The 22,852-nt window shown below is 40.0% G+C and overlaps 1 protein-coding gene across 18 annotated transcripts in view; it reads left to right on the plus strand.

The window, feature by feature from the left end:
• Positions 1-18,296, plus strand: part of IKZF1 (IKAROS family zinc finger 1) — a 96,771-nt gene extending 78,475 nt beyond the window's left edge. For 10 of the 18 annotated variants that reach the window (XM_077118997.1, XM_077119032.1, XM_077119079.1 and 7 more), the window contains 3 exons: positions 1,680-1,805; positions 6,293-6,427; positions 14,932-18,296. In XM_077118997.1, the coding sequence (XP_076975112.1) occupies positions 1,680-1,805; positions 6,293-6,427; positions 14,932-15,641 (971 nt within the window). In that variant the 3' untranslated portion in view covers positions 15,642-18,296. The remainder of the gene's footprint in view (positions 1-1,679; positions 1,806-6,292; positions 6,428-14,931) is intronic. The other 8 variants (XM_077119048.1, XM_077119104.1, XM_077119038.1 and 5 more) reach the window with 4 other exon arrangements.
• The last annotated feature ends 4,556 nt before the right edge of the window (positions 18,297-22,852 follow it).

Below are 22,852 nucleotides of genomic sequence, written 5' to 3' on the forward strand. Positions count from 1 at the left end.
GCAGGGAAGGGATCCCTCTTCCTCCTTCACTGCTTTCTTTGGAAGCTGCAAGCTTGATGAGAGACTTTTTTTTCCTGCAGTTATTAAACTGTACTTCAAGATGTACTTTAGTTCAGTTGCTTATATTGAACATATGTCTTAAATTCCAGGGTTAAAATCAATCATTTACTAAGAAAATGAATATTCAGACACCATTCCATATATACAGACAGGGTGATTTAATCATGGGATTTGCTAAACCTGTAACTTTTTCCAGAAAGGACATTGAGTGGTTATCTGTTTTTTAATCATTTTAAGAGCTGTATTCAATAATGTGTGCACTTTAGGCAACACTCTGTTTCAACATTATTTCCTGGTGCTGGGGTGGGTTACATCACTTCCTATGGATGAGGAAGCATACTTTCTTTCTCTGCTAAATGTTCCAGAAGTCAAATTTTGGATTTCATGTTAGTCTTCTTAAATTATAGCTTTTTTTCACCTAGGAAAGAGAGTTAACCAATAAAAGCGTTGGTCAAGACAGTTTGCCTAGCACTCCTATTTGGGTAGCTTTGCCTTTTTAAAATACTCAAGCAAAATGAGAAAGAAGTAGAAGCTTTTGGTTTCAGGGTGGGGATTTATATTTCTTATATAAGTGATTGAAAATGACTCATTCATTTAATCTTTTAAAGTGTCATCTATTGAAGTTTTTAAATTTCAGCCTAATATGGATTCCTGGCTAGTCCTCTTAAAATAACTCAGTAAAATTCTGGAAGAGCTAAACAAGTTTTATAGAACTGTGCTGTCCAATAAAGTATTAGCCACATGGGATATTCAAATTTAAATTTTAATTAATTAAAATTGAACCAAGCTAAACATTCAGTTCCTCAGTGGCACTAGGAACATTTCAAGTGTTTGGCCGGAGGCTACCATATTGAAAAGCACAGCTAAAGGACCTTTCCATCATGATAGTAAGCTCTGTTGTATAGGGCTGATCTAGAAACTATGTCATCATAAAGTCCTTTGGGGCAAGAACAGAGCTTTTTCAAGTTAGAACAAGAACATGGATTTGGAAAATAAAATGCGCAATTTGTTAAAGCATTTTAATCCCTTATGTCTTCTTAGAGACCTTGGATTATTCAGTGTAGCATGCTGGAATTGAGTTCAGTTTGGTTGCAGTCAATATAGCACGACCAGTGTTGTGCCAAACTGGTCCCAACCTAGACGTGGACATGAGTTCTACTTTAAAGGTGAATCTGTACGTGATCAGCCAATGCGAGGGCCTCCCTCACCTCCCCATCCAGTTGTTGTTCTGCATCCACATTAGGACGCTAGGGTGAGTCCTTTCTTCCGATTGAAAGACAGGCTTCAGTGATTTACATAGGAAGACCCACCCATAGCAGTCAGTACAGCAGACAAAATTAAGATGAAACAAGAGTCACATGAGTTTTTGGTCAAGGAACCACTGGACCGTTAACATTTTTTAATTCAGCGATTTTTGACCAGGTCCATGCATGATGCTTTTAGCTCTCAAGAGTAGAGGTGTTTTTTGGTTTTTGGTTGTTTATTTCAGTTTTTTTGGTTGTTGTTTTTTTCTTTTCTTTTTTTTTTTTTTTTTTAGTAATAACTGTATTGCATGCATTCCCATTACACGTAAGGCCAACATTTAATTGGGGTCTTGAACTCAATTGTGTTTTCTGCAGTTGGTAAACCTCACAAATGTGGATATTGTGGCCGAAGCTATAAACAGCGAAGCTCTTTAGAGGAGCATAAAGAGCGTTGCCACAACTACTTGCAAAGCATGGGCCTTCCAGGCACGCTGTACCCAGGTAAGCGCGGAAAGCATGGAGGCCGACACTGCCGTGGGCCCTCCCTCTTCAGCATGGCGGGAAAGAAGGGCCCTCTTTACAACAGCTGTAGGAGCAGATCCAACCACAGCCCTGCCTCGCTGCTACCGCTATTGTGGAGAGACGTTTTGGCCAGTCACATTGCACTGTTTGCCTATTTGCTGCCCAACTCACTGAGTCCTCACTTGGCCCATACACACCTCACTCAAGAGAGCTTGTCTTTAAAACCCTTCCACCTGAGATCTGGGGAAACTTCTAAGGTAGTAGCAACCCTTAAAACATTGGGGATTTTGTTTTCTTTTTGTTTTTTGAAACCTGGAGTATTCATTGCCTTTTTGTGCTTAGTCGTGAGAAATGATGTGAAATCTTGTCTTAAACAAATTTTTCATGAGGTTGATTGGATCTGAGCTTTGAGGCTATATTTTTATTCATAATGTCAGCACCTGCCTGGCACAGGAGGTTAAAGTTTGAGCTGCAGATTTTACATACATTTTGACCTTGGTACTCAATATTATTGAGGTTGTCAAATGATTAAACAAAAGGTTGTTTTTTTTTTCTTGTAGGAATTGATGCTTCATTGTGAATTGCATAATGAGATAGCGCTTGACTCTAATCTTAGATATTGTAAAGTGAAAGATGTACAGCGATAGAGCTGGAAGAAGCTAAATTTACTGAGAAGGATGGCAGAGTTTTTTTTTTTTTAATCCCTCTAACTTTTTAAGAGATAAGAAACTTATAAATAGACCAACTGAAGCTAACTTCTTTCCAAACACAGTTTTCTCAGCACTCTGCCTAGAAAAGTCAACATTGGACTGAGGGGTCAAAGTTAATAGTTGAGAACTGACTAAGCCTCACTCAGCATTCTGGCTTTAACAAATTGTTCATGAAGGAAAATTCAGGATTTTCAGATTATTAAAGGCATACGATATACACTCGGGTTATTAAAGGCGCATGAGAACAAGGAGAAAATGGCCAGGATGAAGGCCAAAAAATTGACAGAGTAGCCGTGGCATCCAGTGGCAAGCCATTTCATACCAAGAGCTCTACAGTGCTCGAGCCATAGATTGGGGGAGCCAACAGTTGATTTTTTTGGGCCATCATCTTCTCACCTGTAAAATGAGATTCCATTTTATTGTTTAGCTTCTTTCAAAGTCTGAGTTTTTGTTTCTGTAATGGAAAGGTGTCAAGGGTTAGTGGAAAAAGAGAAATTAGATGTTTAAAATATATATAGCTAAACAGTTATCAGTTTATCAATTTGTACCCAGATCCCAGGCCTGAGGAATGAGAGGGCAATCGTGTTCATTTAAATAAAATGTAAACACTTATACATTGCATTTTTCTGTAAAAAATTAATTAGCCTTGGAGCAAAGTGCTTCTGATGCTGTATCTGACACCATTAATTAACTCAACAAATACTTACTGAAGATAGGCCATCCACAGTATCAACCCTTATTGAATACACAGTCAAAATAGCTCTTTAAAATTATATATGCAGGGTGCATGGGTGGTTCAGTGGTTTGAATGTCAACCTTCCATGTGGGAGACCCAGGTTCAATTCCCAGACCATGCACTCCCCCAAAAAATTGTATATGCAGAATTATGTAGACAAAGTGAACAAGAGTAACAGACAGAATACATTGTATTGCTCCACCACTTTGCTTAGTAAAGAGATACACTATGGTGGAACAGCCAGATAAGAGCTTCTTCCACAGGAGAATTTAACAGAAGCCAAGCTATGAGTCTTTTCTCTGAATCAATTTTTGAAGGTGAGCCTGGGCTCGTTTCTTAAATATGAATGATAATTCCTACTTGGCCAACTTGATAGAAATGCTCTGAGAGAGACACAATTTATCAAGTACTTATCTAAACATCTAAGATTAGTTCATTGAAGTATTGACACCTTAAGTTTAATTCTCCTCCATTGGCCATCAATTCCACTAAACTTATATGTCAGTAATAGTTATTAAGTATCATCCTGTGGTTAGGAGCAGTTTAACTCTAAAATGTTCATTGATTCCTTTTTGTGATCAAATTATTAGGGGTACCAAATGTCTCAACAGTCTTATACTTGGGAGATAAGAATGTTTCTTCTTGAGAATAATTGTTGATTGTCCTTAGTAAGGACCAGTCATCTGTCCCCAATGGGTGAGCAGACAATGGGTCAAAGCCAAGGGGAGGCTTGGTTACCATAGGGTAATGCTTTTTTCTATGGCCTTGAATTGCATTAAATGTGCAAAAACAATTGTAAATACCTTTTAGATGGAGATTGTCTTTGATTTTATCTTTGCCAACACCTAGCTCTGGAAGGCATGCAATAAGTGCTGGTTTCAGTAACTTGTAGCATTGAGAGAATCCATCGAATAAATTTAACACAGAGTCCTCCAACCCTGCATTTGGGATTCTGAGGGCAGGTAGTGGTGTGGGAAATTCTTGGTTGCTTTCCCTTTGCTTTTCCAAGACTGGTCGAATCTGTGCTTTCTTAAGCCCTATCCTCTCCTGCCCACGGTCACCTCCTGGATGAGTCCTTCATCATTGCTTGAACGAACTGGAAAGTGGTCTCTTCCTTCTTCAAATCTACCTTTGGTGGTATCAATTTTGGGGGGTGGGGATGACGAGGAATTAGGTGAAAACAAATCTAACTTACAGGATTGAATTTTCTGGATAAAATTTTCTATGATAATAGTATTTTTGGTCACCTGTTATAATTTCCTGATGTCTTTATGAAAAGAAACTTAAAGTTTCTCTTGGGCCTTAGGTACACAAGTTTGCCTTAAAAGACTTTAGAGGCAAATGCATCCAAGGGCAGAATAGCTAGAGCTTTAGGCTCATTGTCCTTTACTGTTATTGGCTCACGGGGCTGAGGGTGTCTGGAGGCCCTGGAAGATTGGGGGTTTGGGAACATGCTGGCATTGCAGGGGCCCTGTGTAGGCCATGCTTCCTTGCTTTTCAGATAAGGATAGAATATATAAGGATGCATATTATTAGCTTGAGAGGTCAACTGTATGGCCAGTGGAATAGATTTTAAGTATCTCCTTAATGTAAGTGAGAGTGTGGAGTATAATCAGTGTAGACTATGTTTGCCCATTCAATTAGAAACCCACATTTCCGGATTTAACAAAAATCACCTCACCAGCAATAATAACTGAATTGAAATCTGTGTTTTCAAAGAGACATTCATAATAGCTGGAAAGACATAAAATTCTTAGAAGTAATCTTAGCAAGTAAGCAGCAGGATGTATTGAAGAAAAAGCGACCAAATCATACTGAGACAAGAAAGAAAACCTGAAAGAATGAAGGAAACTGCTCATCAATGCAAGGGCTGGTCACTGCACAGATTCTTCCTCCTCCAAAGCAGCTCACAGTTTTAACATAAAATTGCATTGTGAATATTATAAGAATTTGGCAGCCATATGTTGTAAAGTGTATCTGAAAAGTAAATGAGAGAATTGGCAATTGTTTAAAAACAAGAGTGATATCTAATTCTATATTAAGTGTAGCTGTAATGTATGGAAATCTTTGAAGGATAGAAAAAGAAATCAATAATAGAAATGAAGAAACCTACAAAAGACCCTGCTATAAATCAGCGTATAATAGCTGAGAAAGGAGGAATCATTTGGCACTGGGATTTAAAAGGCCTACTCAAAAACAGTGGTGGAAAGATTAGCTATTTAGAAAATAATCATAATACATTTTCATCTCCTTCTATAACTTTTTGTATATTAAATTGCAGAGAGATTAAAGAATTATATATATATATTTAATCCAACCATACAAAGTAGAAAATATAGATAAGATCATGCAGGATACAAAGTTGTATTTTCAATTATTGAAAGGAGATTATACAAAAAAGAAAAAAATTGCTTAGAAGTAGCACGGATATCAATATTAACCTCCAAAATTTCTAAATGTTCTACACTAACACAGGAGTTACTTGATTATCAGGAGTTTGCTGTATATACAGACGTAAGGAGCCCCATGTTCTGGCCCCTTGTCTGCCATGATTTGCTGTAGGATCTTGAGTGACCCCTTTCTCTCTGTATCTCCATTTGTTGTACACATCAATGGAGTTGGACCTGTAGGTCATTTCTAGAACTGACAGTTCTTTGATTCTCAGAGGGTTATTGTCACAATTCACTGAGTTAGTGGATCTGGAAGGCTTTTGAAAAGTTAAAAGGACTCTTAAAAGAAGCACAGTTATTTAACTGCAGTCCAGATTCCGGCGATCCTGGTGGTCTTGCTCTTTGGGTTTGGCAGGATAACAGTCACTTAGCAGGTGTTAGAGTAAGAAGCGTTCGCAGTTGGCCAGTGGTTTGTATCGATAGGGTCTGCCTCTGGCTAGCTGGTGGTGTTGCCGAGAAGATTAGAAATAATCTAGTAGGTGCTTAATGAATGTCAGATTTAACACTGGACGCGACCAAATCTTTTCAACGTAAGCGTTTCTAAACTGTCCTCTCTGTCTTTGACTTTAGTCATTAAAGAAGAAACTAATCACAGTGAAATGGCAGAAGACCTGTGCAAGATAGGATCAGAGAGATCCCTGGTGCTGGACAGACTAGCAAGTAACGTCGCCAAACGTAAGAGCTCTATGCCTCAGAAATTTGTTGGTAAGAGTTAAACGTTTGCTGTCTCTTAAAAAAAAAAAAAAAAGATGTGTGTGTTTTTGACACAAATGATAATTAGTTGAGGGTAGAAGGGAGGAGATCCTATTTTGTGTGTGTGTGTTTTGGGGTTTTTTTTTGAGACCCTATTTTTGGAAAACCCAAAATGGATAAGCTCAGTATTTCTTAAAGATCTTGCAATTTTTTTTTCCAGTAAGTCTCAAAAAATAAAGTCTTCCAGGCAGTGGACGGTGGTTCAGTGGCAGAATTCTTGCCTGCCATGCAGGACACCCGGGTTTGATTCCCCATGTCTGCCCATGCAAAATAAATAAATAAATAATTATAAAATAAACAAAGTCTTCCCCCACCAGTTTTTCCTGGAGGTAGTTTTGCGGTGTCTGGTCCCTCTGTGAGGTCTTGTCTGTGTGTGACTGGGTCAGCAAAGCACAGGATGGAAGGTATGGACATGGCTGAGCCAGTTGGGCTCCGTCACAGCCACTCTGAGCTTCAGATCCTCATCAGTTGCATGAAGCTCATTAGCCTTCCCTTATCACTCCTTGAAGCTTCATATGAGGAATTGCACTATGATTAGACCCAGGGAAGTACCTGGTGACTTGGGGACATGACTCTTATAATTTTGACTCTTGAATCTCTTACACTGACAGACCCTGTGCCAGGTTGTGTGAGGGATAAAAACGAAGAGTGAGGCAGCCCTGTCCTCAAGGAGATGATTTGTCTAGTGTAGATGATAGAGAATACACCGTTAGCCGTTATCCTGGCCAGATCTTGTAAATGCAAGAAGAAGGATATTGAGGCAGGTTTAAGAGTGGAAAGGCCAGTCTGCTGGAGGTCCGATCTGAGGTTGTCCACCCAGAGCCAAGTATTAGCTCCACCATCTTGGCTATACTATTTGACGTCTCTGAGCCATGCTTCTTCACAAATCTCATAGGGCTGTCATGAACATACAATAAGACCAAGAATGTGAGAGTATTCAGAAACTCTAAGGCCAGCCCAGAGACCCACAGAAGGTCAACTTAGCATTGGGCGGCTGAGAGGTACAGTCATCAGAATCAATAAAAGCTCTATAAAGCTGACAGCATTGTGATGCATATCTTGAAAGAGGAATAGGATTTCAAAGAATTGTTGAGAAATGGGAGAGGAGTCTAGTGAGGTAGATGGAAATCAAGAGAAACAGCTGTGGTTATAGGGTGGGGTGGGGTACGGCTGATGGACATGCTCATGAAGCAGGGTCTATTCCAGGCTCTCTCAGGTACCTGCATAGAAGCAATGAAAGGTGAAGTTATCCTAGCAAGCCTTGGCCACAGGATGTGTGGCCTTTGAATGTGAGGTTGAGAAATGTATCCTTAATTCTGTGGGCCAAAAAAAACCATTGCCCTGCTTTTGACAAGAGCAGCATCTTGGAAAATGGAGATAGCAGCATGTCAAAATTTGATTAGAAAAGGGAAAGTTATGGAGTGGTGGCAGTAGCAATAGAAACAGAAAGGTATAGAGAGGAGAGAGCAATGGTGAAAGAGGAATGTGTGGGTCAGGACAGGACAGGATTTGAATGAAGGAATTCATCAGTCACAGTGACTAGGAGAAAAGTATGCCTTTTATGGAAATGATAAGCCTGCTTCTGGAAAAAAGACAGGGTTCAATATTTGATCTGTTAATTTTCAAGTCTAGATGCCATGTGGAAAACTGGGAAATTCCTCTTGGGAGAGAGAATGGAGTCTAGGACAGTGGTGAATGAGCTGTGTCCCTCAGTGAACTGGAGTTCCATCGGGTGCTTCTAGAGCAGCAGCAAGGGGGAAGGTCAAAGGGGAAGCCAAGTTTGTGGGACCCAGTCTCTCCTCCCACAACTTTAAATAGAGGTCAGTTTTTTCTGATTTTAAGTAGAGGGGTTGGGAGGAATAAGGGAAGAAAGGATTCAGTCAAAAACTGAAAACCACCATCTGGAAAGACACTGTGGAAGTTGCCCACTTTATGTGAGATTTTAGATTGTGAGAATGAAGACCTTCAATTTCCTGGGGAGGCCATTTGCAAGAGTAAGATACTGGGGTGGGTAGAATTTCACATAAGACTGGGCGTGCAGTGGGTGAGGTGAGGTGAGAAAGCATGACTTGTTCTCTTGTTTGCACTCCTTTTCTGGACAAGCAGTGTCTGTTGGGAGGGCCCCTGGGGCTGTGAATTGAGAGAGCGGGCGATGGCAGTGACCAGGAGATGGAGCCAAAATAAAGCAGCAAGTGTGGCCAAGGCCTGTTAACGATACTGACCTGTGAGCCTTCTCCTCAAATTAGGAAAGTGAAGAATGCCAAGGGCACTGGCAAATGGACATTTTCAGTCCTTTTTAGTAGCAAACCTTAGTGTTTTGGGAGACTGCACACCAAATCATACCATCTGTGATATCCTACTGCAGCCACCTCTGAGGAGACCACGATGTGGGTGTTGTCTTCAGATTTAGATGCTTCCGTGTTATTTGGTTTTTTTTCAAGTGCTCTGATGAAATAAAGCTAAAATAAAAGGAAGTCTCTAAGGGAGAGGTTAAACATTCAAGGAAGAGAAATGTAAAAGGAACAATAGGACTGGGATAACAAAAGTGAATTGAAAGTTGAAGCTGGAAAGAAGGATGTACAAGTAGCTGTGTTTTTTGTTAGGCACTTCCCAAAGAGTTGCCTACTGACAATTTATTTCTAAGATAATGCCCCCCAAATACCTATCTTATTCTACCTCAATTTAATATGGTTTAAATCATCTACTCCTAACTTGCCACAGTGTCTTCATCTCTAAATAAAATAGGAGATGGATCTCTAAGGTTCCCCTTAACTTCTGGGATGCTGAGTTTATTCTTCATGTAAATTCAAAATGAGTCTGTAGGAATGCTGGACTTATTGTACAAGTTGATCCAGTGGTGGTGGAGTTGACAGAGTCCCAGGTTTTCAATCAGGAGACCTGGGTTCAGCGTCCAGCTCCAGTTCGAACTGGTTGGGGACCATGAGCTTGACACTGGACTTAGTGTCCCCAATCCATGAAATGACACTAATAACCCCCATTCTGCCATTCTCTCAGCACTATTTTGAGGATCAAAGTAGGAGATGGTGGTGACACTGCTCTCGGCAGTATGTAACACCTCAAGAATGCAGGGTGATATTTTTCATGTTAAATATTGCTCAGAGTGGCATGTTTATTTTTGCTTTATGAAAATGTGAGCTATAATTAAAATTTTTAAATTGCACTTCAGTATGAGCATTGATAGGTATTTACTTTGCCACCTACTTCTTCACCATTATAGCCATCAAGGATTTCATTCTCTGAACTAACCAGATGCAGTCAGCGAGATCAATGAGTCCAGTCCAAAGGCGGATAATATTAAGTAGCAATCCTAGTTACTGTTTTAGGCTGTTTTGTGATTTCTGTGAGAAAATGTTTAAAATGCAGACAAGTACAAAGAGGAAAATAGCAATTATTGATGCTATGATTGATAATAATTATATTAATATTGATGATTCGGTAATTGATATATTATCTTAGTATATCTGCTTTTCTAAAAAAATAAAAACAAACACTATCATGTCATTAAAAAGACACATGTTTAATATGGAAAATTGTAATATGGGGATGAATGTTTTAAAATCACCACAAAATCCATATCTAGAATTACCGAAATTAAAAGTAGGTGACCTTCATTCTAGATATCTTTCTGTGCATATTTGTATGTGAGTGAATAGATTAATAAGTAGATGGATTGATTGATAGATAAGAAATAATACTTTGGTCAAGATCATATATTGTAAATACTATTGCAAATGAAAGTATTACATTTATACATGTCAAATTTAGAAGGTAAAAAGAAACTAAACAAAACTGGAGGACTGGTTGAACTTCAAGTAAATATTTTCTCACAGAAAGGAATTTTATTTTTTAAAAGATTTCTCTTGATTAAAGATTATATATTACGAAAATCATTAAGAGCTTCAAATCAGTTGCTTCAATTTAGGCAGTATCTGTTGACTTTCTGCTTTGGAAAATAAGGACATCATTGTATTTCCCAATGTTCATAGTTATTATTTTTATTTCATCCAGTTTTATAATATTCACCTTATGTTCTGTAATCATAATTCTCATAATAGTTTACTTATTTATTATTAACTCTATATTTAAATGAATTCAGAGCTTGGCCTCCATCCTTTTACCACAACTTATTTATTTCTACTTATCTTCATTTATCTCCTAATTGTTTAGAATTCACGTTCAAGCAACTTTTTTCAAGAGGGGCATATGGGGTGCTCTTTTACCAGAGTTGCTTGTATTTTAGAATGTTTGCCTGTTACTTTTACTCAGAGAACCTCTTGACAGGTTGTATGGTCTTAAGTTACTCTTTTCTCTTTTTTTCCCTGAGAACTTTGTAGAGTTTGCAATGCTGCCTCGTGACATTGCTGCTGTGGAAATGTCTAAAGCTAGTCAGGTATTCTTTCCTTAACGGTGGTTTTCATTTTTCTCCCTGAATGCCTGAAATTCTTTCCTTATACTTAAATACCCTAACTAGGATGTGTTATATTCTGAATCAAGATTTCCTGCCATTTTTATCTTGAGCATGCCATGTTTTCTCTTTATTTCTAGGAAATTCTTTATATAAGTGCTTCTGTTATTCCATCTATTGTGAGCTCTAGTCAGGTATAGCAGTTGTCCACATATCGGATAATTTGTCTTTCATCCCTGTTAGTATTTATTCAAGTTTATTTTAATTCTTTGCCTTTGTTATATGTATTTACCACTTTTAACTTGTATCTTCCTCTATTTCAATAATTCAGCTTTTCTGGTTTCTGTTCTATTACTAGCTATTTCTAATCCATTTATTAATTCTCTAATAAAATTGTTTCCAACCTTATTTTGTTTCCTGATATACGCAATGTCCTTTTTCATGTCATTCTGTTGTTTTACCATATCATCTTTGAGTGTTTTTTTGATTAACTCCATGCCATGAAGCAATTATAAAGCATTTATTTCCTCTCTTCTTTGAATTACATATTTTCCTCGGGTGGGCTTAATGGTCTGTTTTGCTTCCTTTCTTCCCATGTGTTGCTAGGAAGTATTTTCACAGTAACCATGATATTTCTTTTCATCCTCCTTATTCTAGTTGGTCTGATAATCGCTTGAGTGGCATCTCAACTTTCTTCCAGCTGTACCTGAGATATTTTTTTCCCTGTGAGAGCTATCAACTTTTCTGAATCTTGAAACAATACTAAGGGAGGGGAGGAAGTATTCACTTAAGGAAAAGTGCAGTCTTTGTTAAAAGACTGCCTTCTCTGCTCTCTGGCTCTCTCTCCCTCATTCTGAGATTTAGTTCAACGAGTTAAACCACTGTATCTAGTTGTAGAGTGCTTTCCATTCCCACGGGGGATGCTCTGGGGCTTCCGTCATCTTCCCACCTCAGAGTTGAGCATCGGGACTTGGCTTCTGTCTGGAAGTCCATCTACTCACTTATCTATGTCACCTGATTCTTGCCAGCAGAGGCTTCTACTGCTCTTCAATCAGCAGAGGGAAAAAAGGTGAAGATACCTATTTAGATAATTTCTCTACAGATATGAAGATATTAGGGGAAAATGCTAAGGATTTGGTTGACTCATAGTTTAGGCTTTTTGGAAGTGAGATCAGCCGGCAAGCTTTGCCATAGGGCTCATAACAGACTTTTCTGGTTCTTTCCTCGGTCCTCATTTTTAATATGTATTTCATTAGAATATGCTCCTTTCTTTAGCTAAATGTTGTTGGTGAATTTTACAGGATTTATTGTTCTCAGTTTATTGGGTATTAGTAAAAATAAATTCTTTAGGGTACTTTCAGTATACCTAGGCAATCTGTAATATATGCTGCCTTTTCCCACATCCATTTGTTATTGATCCCACGTTCTGAAAAACAAGGGACATCAGTGGTTGCTGAAGAAACCATGTTTGTGGAGAAACAGGATGTATTGGGTGGGAAAATACCATTTTTCATAGGGATATAACCTCTTTTATATCAAGCAGAATTGGCTATAAAGTCCACTCCCTCATTTCTCCTTCCCAGGGTTTGGTAGGGAAAAGACTTCGGGTACAAACCATAATAGATTCATTCTGTTCTGGGATCGGTGTAACAAAGCATTTAGCTCCTAAATGCAAAAACAGAAAAAATTGTGCAATTTCAGACCGTTAACGCAATTACTTCTTCTAACTTTGATGAAGAGAAACAGTGTTTCTTTGATACCTGCCATTTAGTTTGCAGATAGATTCCATTCTGTTCAGTTTCTGCAGCAGGGGGGTTGAGGGCTGGGGTGTAAGTGGCCACTTACAAGTTTTTCTTCCTATATTCTGAAGATAGCATTATGCCATTTCTCTAAAACAGTGCATGGGCTTTCCTGACCTCCTGAATGGAAAGCCAGGCTGTTATATAATAAATATCCATTAAAAAGCAAGAAATGAAGGCTAGAGATACTGCATAGTATGATGAGCATGTATTCTTGGAAAATTTTTAATGGCCAAAGATTTGTTTTTCAAAAGGACTGTTAATAAATTTATAAGCTCTGAAGTTTTTTATCCCTCTGTAACTAAGGACTCGCTGAGGACCTCATTTTCAGCAGTCAGCTTGGGAGGTGTTGGGTTCCTTCATGGCCACCACCCTTACCAGCTGCCCTCTGCCATACCCTGACTGTTCTGAGTCTGAAGTATTCTCCTCACTTCCTCTCTGCCCACCCTGTCTGTTCTCCCCAACAATAACTGAGAGGGTGACTTCCTCCCTGCAAACCCTTCTGTGGTTTCCCATTTTTCTTTGGATAAAGATTCCACTTAATCTCGCCCCTCCCTACCTGCCGCTCCCACCTTGCCATGGGGCTGACACTCTCCTCTGCTCCATGCTGGGCTCCGGCCCCACTGGCCTTCCCTCAGTTCCCCTAGAGCTCCGTGCTTTGTCTAGAGACCTTCCCTCTTGCATGTTCCCAGTCAGTGCTCCACTGGCCTTGGCTAACTCTTATCTGTGCTATCCTCATTCTCCCCAAACTTGACCAGAATCCTGTGCGGTACTCTCTCAGAACCAGCCTTCCTTTTTCTTCAGGATGCTTTCTCAGATGGTGATACGTTGTTTGTGTAATCATGGTTTAATGTCTACCTCCCCTATGAGCTGTGTGATGCTATGGGTAGGAACCATTTTTTACTTGCTCACCACCCTATCCCCATTATCTGGTCCATGGTAGATGCTCAAGAAAGATGTGTTGAAGGCGAGAAATAGAGCTGGGGGGTGAGGAGGGCAGAGGTAAACTCATCAGGCATTCCTATGGAAAGCCCAATGTGCTTTGGCTTATTAAGTAGCCACCAAGGCAAGTAAAATACATTGATAATTTTAATCATGAGTGTAAACATTTACTTTAATTAGTGAATTTACTGATTGAACCATGATTTCATCTTTACTTATAACTATTATATTGAAAATTCAAGGAAATTTATTTTATCTCTTTATTGAAATGTTTACTCTAACTCAAGTCTGATTTCACTGTTACTGAGGAGCAACTGATTCTAATTCTGCACCCACTGCTGTTAGATCACAAGTCTCGTGAAGCAGCCTCACCCACTGATGAATCTTTAGCCATGAGCAGACTTCCCTGTACGTTAATGGTGCTCAGTATTGTTTGTTTTTTTTCAGAGTAGATGAATGACACACAATCTCCCTTGTAGCTTCCTTGGTTTGCTACCTACTTTCTACCAGCTATTTCTCTGCTGTCCACTGCTCCAGTGCAGTTAACGTATTTGAAAGCCAAATGGAACTCTGAGGGGAAGGAAAATATATCTGATAATTGTTGTGTCTTAGTATCCCTCTTACTTTCATCACAAGTCAGAGCCCATTTACCTTTGTCTTATTTCTTTAAAATATGTGATTTTATTATCAATAATGTATAATCATTATATGTTTTCAATTTTAATCGTAGGTTATAGGAATTATTAACTTTCAACTGTATATAATATTATTTTAAAGAATGAAAGCCTATATTATTAGGAAAAGTGCTATTGTGTTTTAAATAAATTCTATATAAATTATAAATTATTCAACTGTAAATTATATTTAACACTATAGAGAGAATACAGAACAAAATATTAACTTTAAATTAACACATATTTAATTTAACTTTAAATCAAGTATAATAATGTTTAACTATGTTGTCCTTAATATTCATAGTATTCATTCAGCCAGCTTAAATGTGTTCTGTTTCAATGGATGCACAAAATCCTTCCTTCATCCATTTATTTATCCAATGAAATTTTTCTTGAAATGCCTGTTACTTGTAGGTTCCTGTGCTGAGTTGGAACAAGACAATATATATATCTAGACACCCCCTTACCCCCCCCATTGGGTAGTATTCTCGTTCCCTGCCTGGGGTATATTAGGACCCTCTAAATCGGGCTGCATTCCGCTGCTTGTGGGCTTCAGCTGCTGCCTCTGTGCACAGGGGTGGCTGAGACTTACTGACTGTTGCCTGCTTCCCACAGGAGAGAAGTGCCTGTCGGAGATGCCCTATGACGGCGGTGCAAGCTACGAAAAGGAAAATGAAATGATGCAGTCCCACGTGATGGACCAAGCCATCAACAACGCCATCAGCTATTTGGGGGCGGAGTCTCTGCGCCCCCTGGTGCAGACCCCGCCGGGTGGCGCGGAGGTGGTACCGGTCATCAGCCCCATGTACCAGCTCCACAAGCCCCATGGGGAGGGCCCCCCACGATCCAACCACACAGCCCAGGACAGCGCCGTGGAGAATTTGCTGCTGCTCTCCAAGGCCAAGTCTGTCTCTTCCGAAAGGGATGCCTCCCCAAGCAACAGCTGCCACGACTCCACAGACACCGAGAGCAATAACGAGGAGCAGCGGAGCGGCCTCATCTACCTGACAAACCATATAACGCCCCACGCCCGCAATGGCCTGTCCATCAAGGAGGAGCACAGGGCCTATGAGGTCCTGCGGGCGGCCTCGGAGAATTCCCAGGATGGCTTCCGGGTGATCAGCATGAGCGGGGAGCAGATGAAGGTGTACAAGTGCGAACACTGCAGGGTGCTCTTCCTGGATCACGTGATGTACACCATCCACATGGGCTGCCACGGCTTCCGTGATCCTTTTGAGTGCAACATGTGCGGCTTTCACAGCCAGGACAGATACGAATTTTCGTCCCACATAACCCGAGGGGAGCACCGCTTCCACATGAGTTAAGCCCCTCCCAACCTTCTCTGCCGCTGGACTGTGTGTAGCCGGCTCTGCTGTTGGAGCTGCCTGGAGCGTCCTCAAAGAAAAGCACAAGACTCTCACGAACAGGAAATGCATAGGATAACTTGCTGCCTCGCCCCCTCTCCCCCAGCAGCACGTACTGGATGATAATGTTGTGTTTTGATTTTTTTTTAGGTGTTTGGTTTGTTTTTTTTCTTTTTAGTTGGTTGTTTGGGATTGATTTGCCTTTGAAAACAATGACATTTTTATGGTTTAATGCAGGGTTCCCTTTGGAGCACCCAGACTGTTATCTTCCTAGAAGATTTCCTAGACTGCTAGCTGAGATCCCTTCAGCTGTGGCTTCCTAGAATTCCCTTTCTCCAAACAATTAGTCATTGTCAGAATTTTTATAAAAGGAGACCAAATCCTGGGAAGGAATGAGCTAGCTGTTAGCACGGGACTCACGCAGTGATGTGTTTTCCGAGTCCCCTGAGCAGTGGACACAGCCCCTGGGGCACGGCCATCCAAGTGAATGCTGCAGGTGAGCAGGGAGGACGTGGGACAGCCTGGGAGGTGCCCCTAAGAGAGCAGGGCCTGGAAAGGTGTCGAGACCACAAGCATCAGATACATGCTCCCAGGGCTGAAAGACCACTCTCTTTAAAAAGAACAGATTCAAAGTCATATTCTGCAGAGGAAAACAAATTATTTGAGAAAAGACACATCTAGTGGGCTGCCCTGACAAAGAGGGAGGGTTTGAGAGTCTGTTACACTCTTTCTTGATTTCCAAGGTTCCAAAGTTTCTCAGATGAGTGCTAAGCCTCCTGAGGCTTTTTGTCAAGTGGGATGAACTCAGTTCAGTACTCCAGTGCGCAGACCTGGAGACCTCTGCTCTCTGCTTTCCACCCCACATCTCTAATGGCCCAAAAGAATCTATCACTATAGCTTAACCACCAGTCTAGAAATTTGACCCTTAATTCTTTCTGAATATCTCAAACAGTAAAATTTCTTTGAAATCAAAGAAAGCTTTACTCCAAATTTCACTTTTAATTTTGTGGTCGATTCTTCTTAGGACTGTCATCCAGTTCCAACCTTCATTTTAATTAAAGACATATTGTGTCTGTAGCCATCAGCCTGGATTTCCTAGTATTTGGTAGATTTCTTTCCCTACCCTCACTGTATATTTTTCATGTTTTAAAATCCATTGAAGAAGGATTTAGAATGACCATGAATTTTCAGGTGAATGAAATAGGGCAAGTGAAGTCCACATACACCACCTACCTGTTTGAAACTAAACATTGTCACATAAGCACACAGTAGCACATATGTACCCACACAGAAATATGAGGCATGAGTGCATCTTTTGCCATTACCACAATGTACACACCAGTCATGCTGCTCCCTCACAGATCAACAGCCACAAGGTCTAAGAGGGAAGAGTGCTCTCTGTATAAGATAAGCAAAGGCATCTCTGAAGCCCAAAGGAAGGTGTTTGGGATTCTAATCCCAACCAGTAAGGGCCTCCCTCAAGATTAACCCTATCATTTCTAAGCATATTACGCTCAACTACATAGGGCAGGGATGAGCATATAATTTTCAAATGTTCCTAGTACTAGTCTTCATTAAACATGTCCCAGAGTGAACATAGAAGAACTTAGAGGAAAAATGGAACCTATGCACCTCAGCATTTAATACAAATCAGAATTATCTATCTCGGCACTGTTGATCTTTGGGGCAGGATAACTCCTTATTGTGTGGGCTGTCCTGTGCATTGTAGGATATTTAGCAGCAGACCTAGCCTCTTTCCATTAGATAAAAACCCCAAAATGCCCTGGACTGCAAAATCACTGTAGTTAAGAACCATTGAGCTAAATGAATTTGAAACCAGTGAAAGGTCTCTTCAACAAAAGAAGAACACTTGCAGCCTTCCTCCATATGTCAGTATGGAGCCTGACTTGTACTCCTTTGGAATCATCATAAATTCTATAAATTGTCCAGTCTTCAGAAACATACCTCCTCATGTACTTTTGAGTCTTATTGAAGTAGCAGTGTTCACAAAGATACAATTCTTCAGCCATGGATCCCTTTACTGGCAGAACCATGTGACCTTTGCAAGCTAGAAATAAACAAAATTGTAATAATTTTGACGGTGGCACAGCAATGCAGTGAGAGAAGGAAGACAGAGAAGCTAAAGCTGTTGGCAGCTTCAGTTTAAAATGCACAAATAGAGAAAGATATGCCCTATCCAAATTAATATATTCAGGTGAGAGCCTTCTTGGATTTCTGGTTTGCTAGCAAATGTCATAGACCCTGTTCTTTTATACCTATCCCACAGTTATTGGGTTAAAGTGAATTATTTTTTTCCAGTGATATTCAAATGAACCATAAACCATAACTGTACATAGTGGCTACAGGAGTTCTTTTCTAAAATGCTTCCCCTCTTCTCACTGCGTTTTATAGCCAATATAAATGTCTATTTACACACCCTTCATTGTGGTTTTATATTGTAACACCATTTTTCTTTGAAACTATTGTATTTAAAGTAAGGTTCCATATAATGTCAAAAGATAATTAAATTATGTTTAAAAGGTAGCCATATTCTGTACCAAAAGTTGTTAAAAGTTTCTCTTCTAACTGGTAAAAGTAGGATTTTGCATGACTTCACATCTTTTTGTTCTGTGGTTTGTTCTGTTGTGTAATGGTTTGAGTGTGTGTCTTGGGTATTGTGATGAGGTGTGCCTACATCTCATGCACACTCATTGCATTTAAAATAAATATCAGAGAAAGGAGGTTAAGAGTAGTAAAATGACCTGTTGATTGTAATTAGAATTTGCCATTTCTAGTTCCTTCTTCCTCCCCTGTCACCCCAGCTTTCTGTGAAATGAAAAACCTGAACACCTACTTCCTACCCTGGGTTCTTTCAGTAATATCTACCTTAGAGAGTGTGATTGTCCTAGTTGAAGAGTCACAAAAATATTTGCATTATCAGTGAAGGTCTTATCCCAGCACAATGACTTCAGATACCAGCATGTTCTATTTCAAATGTAAAATCAACCCCATAATGAAATCTTAGACTCTTCATTGAAAAAGAGAGCTACCTGTTAAGGAAATATGGATTTTCCTTCTCTTTTTTTTTTTCTTCTTCTTATTTTTGTGCTGTTTTTTTCTTATTTTAACTACATTGTGGCCCTTGTAGTCTTATCACCAAGACAACAGGGAGATGAAATGGACTGATGTAGACAAATCATGAAGCAAATGCATTTCTTAAGACTTCACTTCTTGAGTTCCAGCAATAATGAAGGGTCAACTCTATTTAAAATCCAGAAACCTATAATTCATTTAAATGTTTTTTACTTTAAAATGAACCAAAATTAGACTTATTTAAGATGTACAGGCATCAGAATAAAAAAGCACATATGCTATTGATGCAATAGCATTCACTGTGAACACGTATAACCAGATATTAATATGCAATATTGTTTCCAATACTTTCTAATACAATTTTTTATAATGTTGTGTGTGGTGATTGTTAAGGTTGAATTTGTTTATATCCAATACAACTTTAGGTCTTCAACTGCCTATTTTGGCAATTAAGTGTACAGGATTGTAAATGAGAAAATGCAGTTGTATTTTCAATCTGCCTTGATGATTATGTTAAATTATTTCTGTTTAGATGTGAAAAAGGGATGTGCAACTGGAGAAATAGAGTATCCTTTTGTACACATTTTGAAATGCTTCTGTAGTGATATTACAAATAAATGTAAAGAACACCATGTCTGCCCTATCCCCTTAAGTCCAACACATGTGTAAGGGAAACCATACAGAGCAGGAAGCTACTGTAGACTTCTTCTCAGTTACATCCCAATATGTGAGGAAGGGAAGAAGTGGGCCTCCAGACAGCCAAAATATAAAGTTGGAAATGTGTACATGATCAGATGTATATGATTTCATTTCCAGCACAGCAGTTCAGCTCAGCGACTTGACACCTCCTGTGTGTAATTATGCTAGACTTGGGAATACCAAGACATAATCTTTGACCTCAGGAAGTGGATTTGAGGATCAGTGAGGGTTGACTACAACAAGAAACACATTACAACTAATGTTGCAGTGCAGTAATGCTGCAAGTGATATGGGCCAATGAGTGGGGGAGGTCAGGAGGCAAAGAGAGCATGTTGGTTTAGACATTGGCCTTCACAGTTTGTCACCCTAGGATTCTCTTTTGTATAAAAGGTCAGACATCACCTAGATTCAGATCTAGTAAATAAGGTGATGTGAGGAAGTTGCTGTGGTCCAACATGTGGCACAAATGTCGAAATAAATGAAATAAACATTTTACTATGTTTCATAACCCTGACATCTGTTCCCAAAGAGGGCTTTCAAAATTGCCTTTTGCCAAGATAGCATCTTTCAAAGATGTTTTCCGTTTCTTTTGGCTACCTCATTGAAAGAACATGTTACTGAGCTATATATGATAATACAATTATTTAAAAATTGGGTTCACATTTTGTAGCTGTGCCTTGTATAGTCTTCAGTGATCACAGGTCAAAAGAATAGGTAGGGCAAGATTTCAAAACGCTTTTAGAGCCATGAGTAGGATGATGACTTAATGTGTAGGTTTTCATTAACCTTTTTATTTTAAGCAGTTATAAGAATAATTATTCCAAATGTAGTCATTAGATGCTGTAAACCTTTAGCATTCATTTTACCTTCTTCTGGTCTCTTTCATATTCTTACTGTGAAAGCCAGTGGTCCAGCCACTCAGTGTACCCAAATAGTTCAGCCCAACCCTGGGGAGCCAAACAGAAGGGGGTGCACCCTTCATGGGGTGACTATGAGGACCAGAGTAATTCATATCCACACATGGAAGTGAAAGGCATCAGGAAAGGTCTAAACAGAACAAGAATGCACCCCAGTTGGGCCACAGCAAGGTATGGAGAGCTTGGTGACAGGAACAGAAGGTTCCAGAAGAAGTGGTGAGTGAAAGTAAGGCATAAATGGAATCCGGTTTCCCTGCCACTTTTCCAAGAACATGGCAAGCAGACCCCGAACAACATAGAACACTCAGCCACCTGATATTTCCTCTTCAGGCAACCCTCGGTCATTTCTTGCTTATACTTAGAATTCTACGTTGGAAATGGTCACTATTCATTTATATCCATTCCAGATGATTGGCGTAAATGTAGACATTGAGCACTATTTTAAATGTTAATGTGGAATTTGGGGTTGAAAGCAAAAGATCAGAATTGGGGACTCGGAGACCATTTCCAATTAATTAGTCATATTTTCCATCAAAATAAAATGTTTGGAAGGTTTTGTGGCTCCCTCGTGAAGCCTTTGGACATTCTCATTTAAAGCACACTTATACTCAAGGGTCAATATCCCTTTGACTGTTTCCAAACCCATGTCTTTCTTGTGGCCACTCAAGACCATACACAGAGCTAGACCCAAAAAAAAGACATTGGAAGAATTGAGGAATCATTCTGAATCCATCTGCCTTTGCATGCATGAGAACCCAGAGCAGCAACCAAACAGCACATCTCCCATACAGGGTACAGTCAAAATGTTGCTGTGTTCTATATGTCATTTGGCTTCTCTGCCTTTTCCCAAGTAAACCACTTCTTACTACCTCTAAGAAGGAAGGAAAGGGATTCCAATGAGCTCTTAGGAAAACAAGAACATGAATACTGCATTTACCAGCTCAGGCTCCTCTGCTTTCGTTGCCTTCTCCAGCAATTATCCTGAGCAAACCCAATTCCCTCATGACTCTGGGCTGCCATGAGATTCCCTCTCTAACTCCATCCTCACCTGGGTACTGATATTTTCAAAAATCTCCCAAGACTTTGGTTCTCATATGTAGCTCAGAATCACCCTGGCAGTTATTAAAAACTGTTTCCTGAGGCCCACTCCTGTGTATTCTGGAGCTGGAGGTCTGAATGGGCCCCACTCACCAGGGTGTGGGACAAGGCCTTCCAAACCATGCTAGTCTGACACCCAATCCGGTTCCTCATCATAAGAGATATGGCCTTAATAACTCTTCTCAAACCCAAGTCCATTTTTTTTAAGCATGGAGGAACAATTAGCAATGTCTCTCCCTTGCTCTCCGTAGTTTGGGCAAAGATTGGGTAAGGAGGGGATATTTTTTTAAAAACTGGAAACACAAGCTAAACAAGGCATGAAAGGGAACAAGAAGAGCCCTGCAATATGTGAAGAAGATGAAAGATAACTAGTTGTAAGGACCCAGGGACCCACCTCCATTTTGAGAGCAAGTCACACAGCTGCCTACATGACTGAGACAGACGTTGAAGGTCAAAAAATGTAAAACTCCCCTCCCCTAATGACCAAGTCTCACCAGAGTCTGCTGAAATCCCATTGTAACCAAATTTCATGGGACTCAGTTAAACTTCATAAGACGCCCTCCTGGCACACCTCGTTCTCTCTTTCTCTCTTGAATTTGGGCGGAGTGCAGACTTCCATTTCCCAACTGGACCCCATTAGGAAGTATAATTCCCCTTTCCATATGTCCCTAATTAAAACTCAAGGCTAATCTTCTGTCTGGCATTTTCTTTGGTCTTGGGAATGCGTTGTGCTCAAAAATTTGTCAAACCAGCCAGGACACCAAAGAGTCACTGGCCATAGAAAGCATGAGTCTGGGGAAGGGGGACCCTGCATGAATAATCCCGGGTGGCCTGCTTCCTTGGTCTGGGGAGGGGTTGCCCACTTGCTTGACTGCACTGCGGTCAGTTGACCATTGGGTGTGGTGTGACCAGCTATGGCAGGATGTCTCAAGGAAGACAGAAAAATCCACAAGTCCATGACGGCCGTTGCAGTGGACTGTTTCCCAAAGATAGAAAAATGAGCAGATTTGGAAGATGCAGTTAATGAGAGGCTGTGCCCTGTAGATAAGAGTTTAGAAATCTTAGCATGTCGGCATGCCAGAGTAAGAAGATGTAGATGGCCCAAGGGGCATGTGAGGTGTATCTTGATTTCCTCTGGCTGAGATCCAAAGGCTTGGGTTCTTTAACTTCTTTAGCTAATGATGAAAAAGAGAAAAAAAAAAAGAAGTTTGGGAGGCAAAGGGTGGAGAGATGCCAGTTTTTATGCCACATTTCCAAAGTTTGCCTCTTTCCTACAAGGAATTAACACTCAATTCTTTAGTACCCCCTTCAACATAGCCAGTCAACCCATTTTTGCACTAACCTGGGAAGAAGAACAGAGGATTT

This window comes from Tamandua tetradactyla, chromosome 1, assembly GCF_023851605.1.
Source record: "Tamandua tetradactyla isolate mTamTet1 chromosome 1, mTamTet1.pri, whole genome shotgun sequence".
Lineage (NCBI taxonomy): Eukaryota > Metazoa > Chordata > Mammalia > Pilosa > Myrmecophagidae > Tamandua > Tamandua tetradactyla.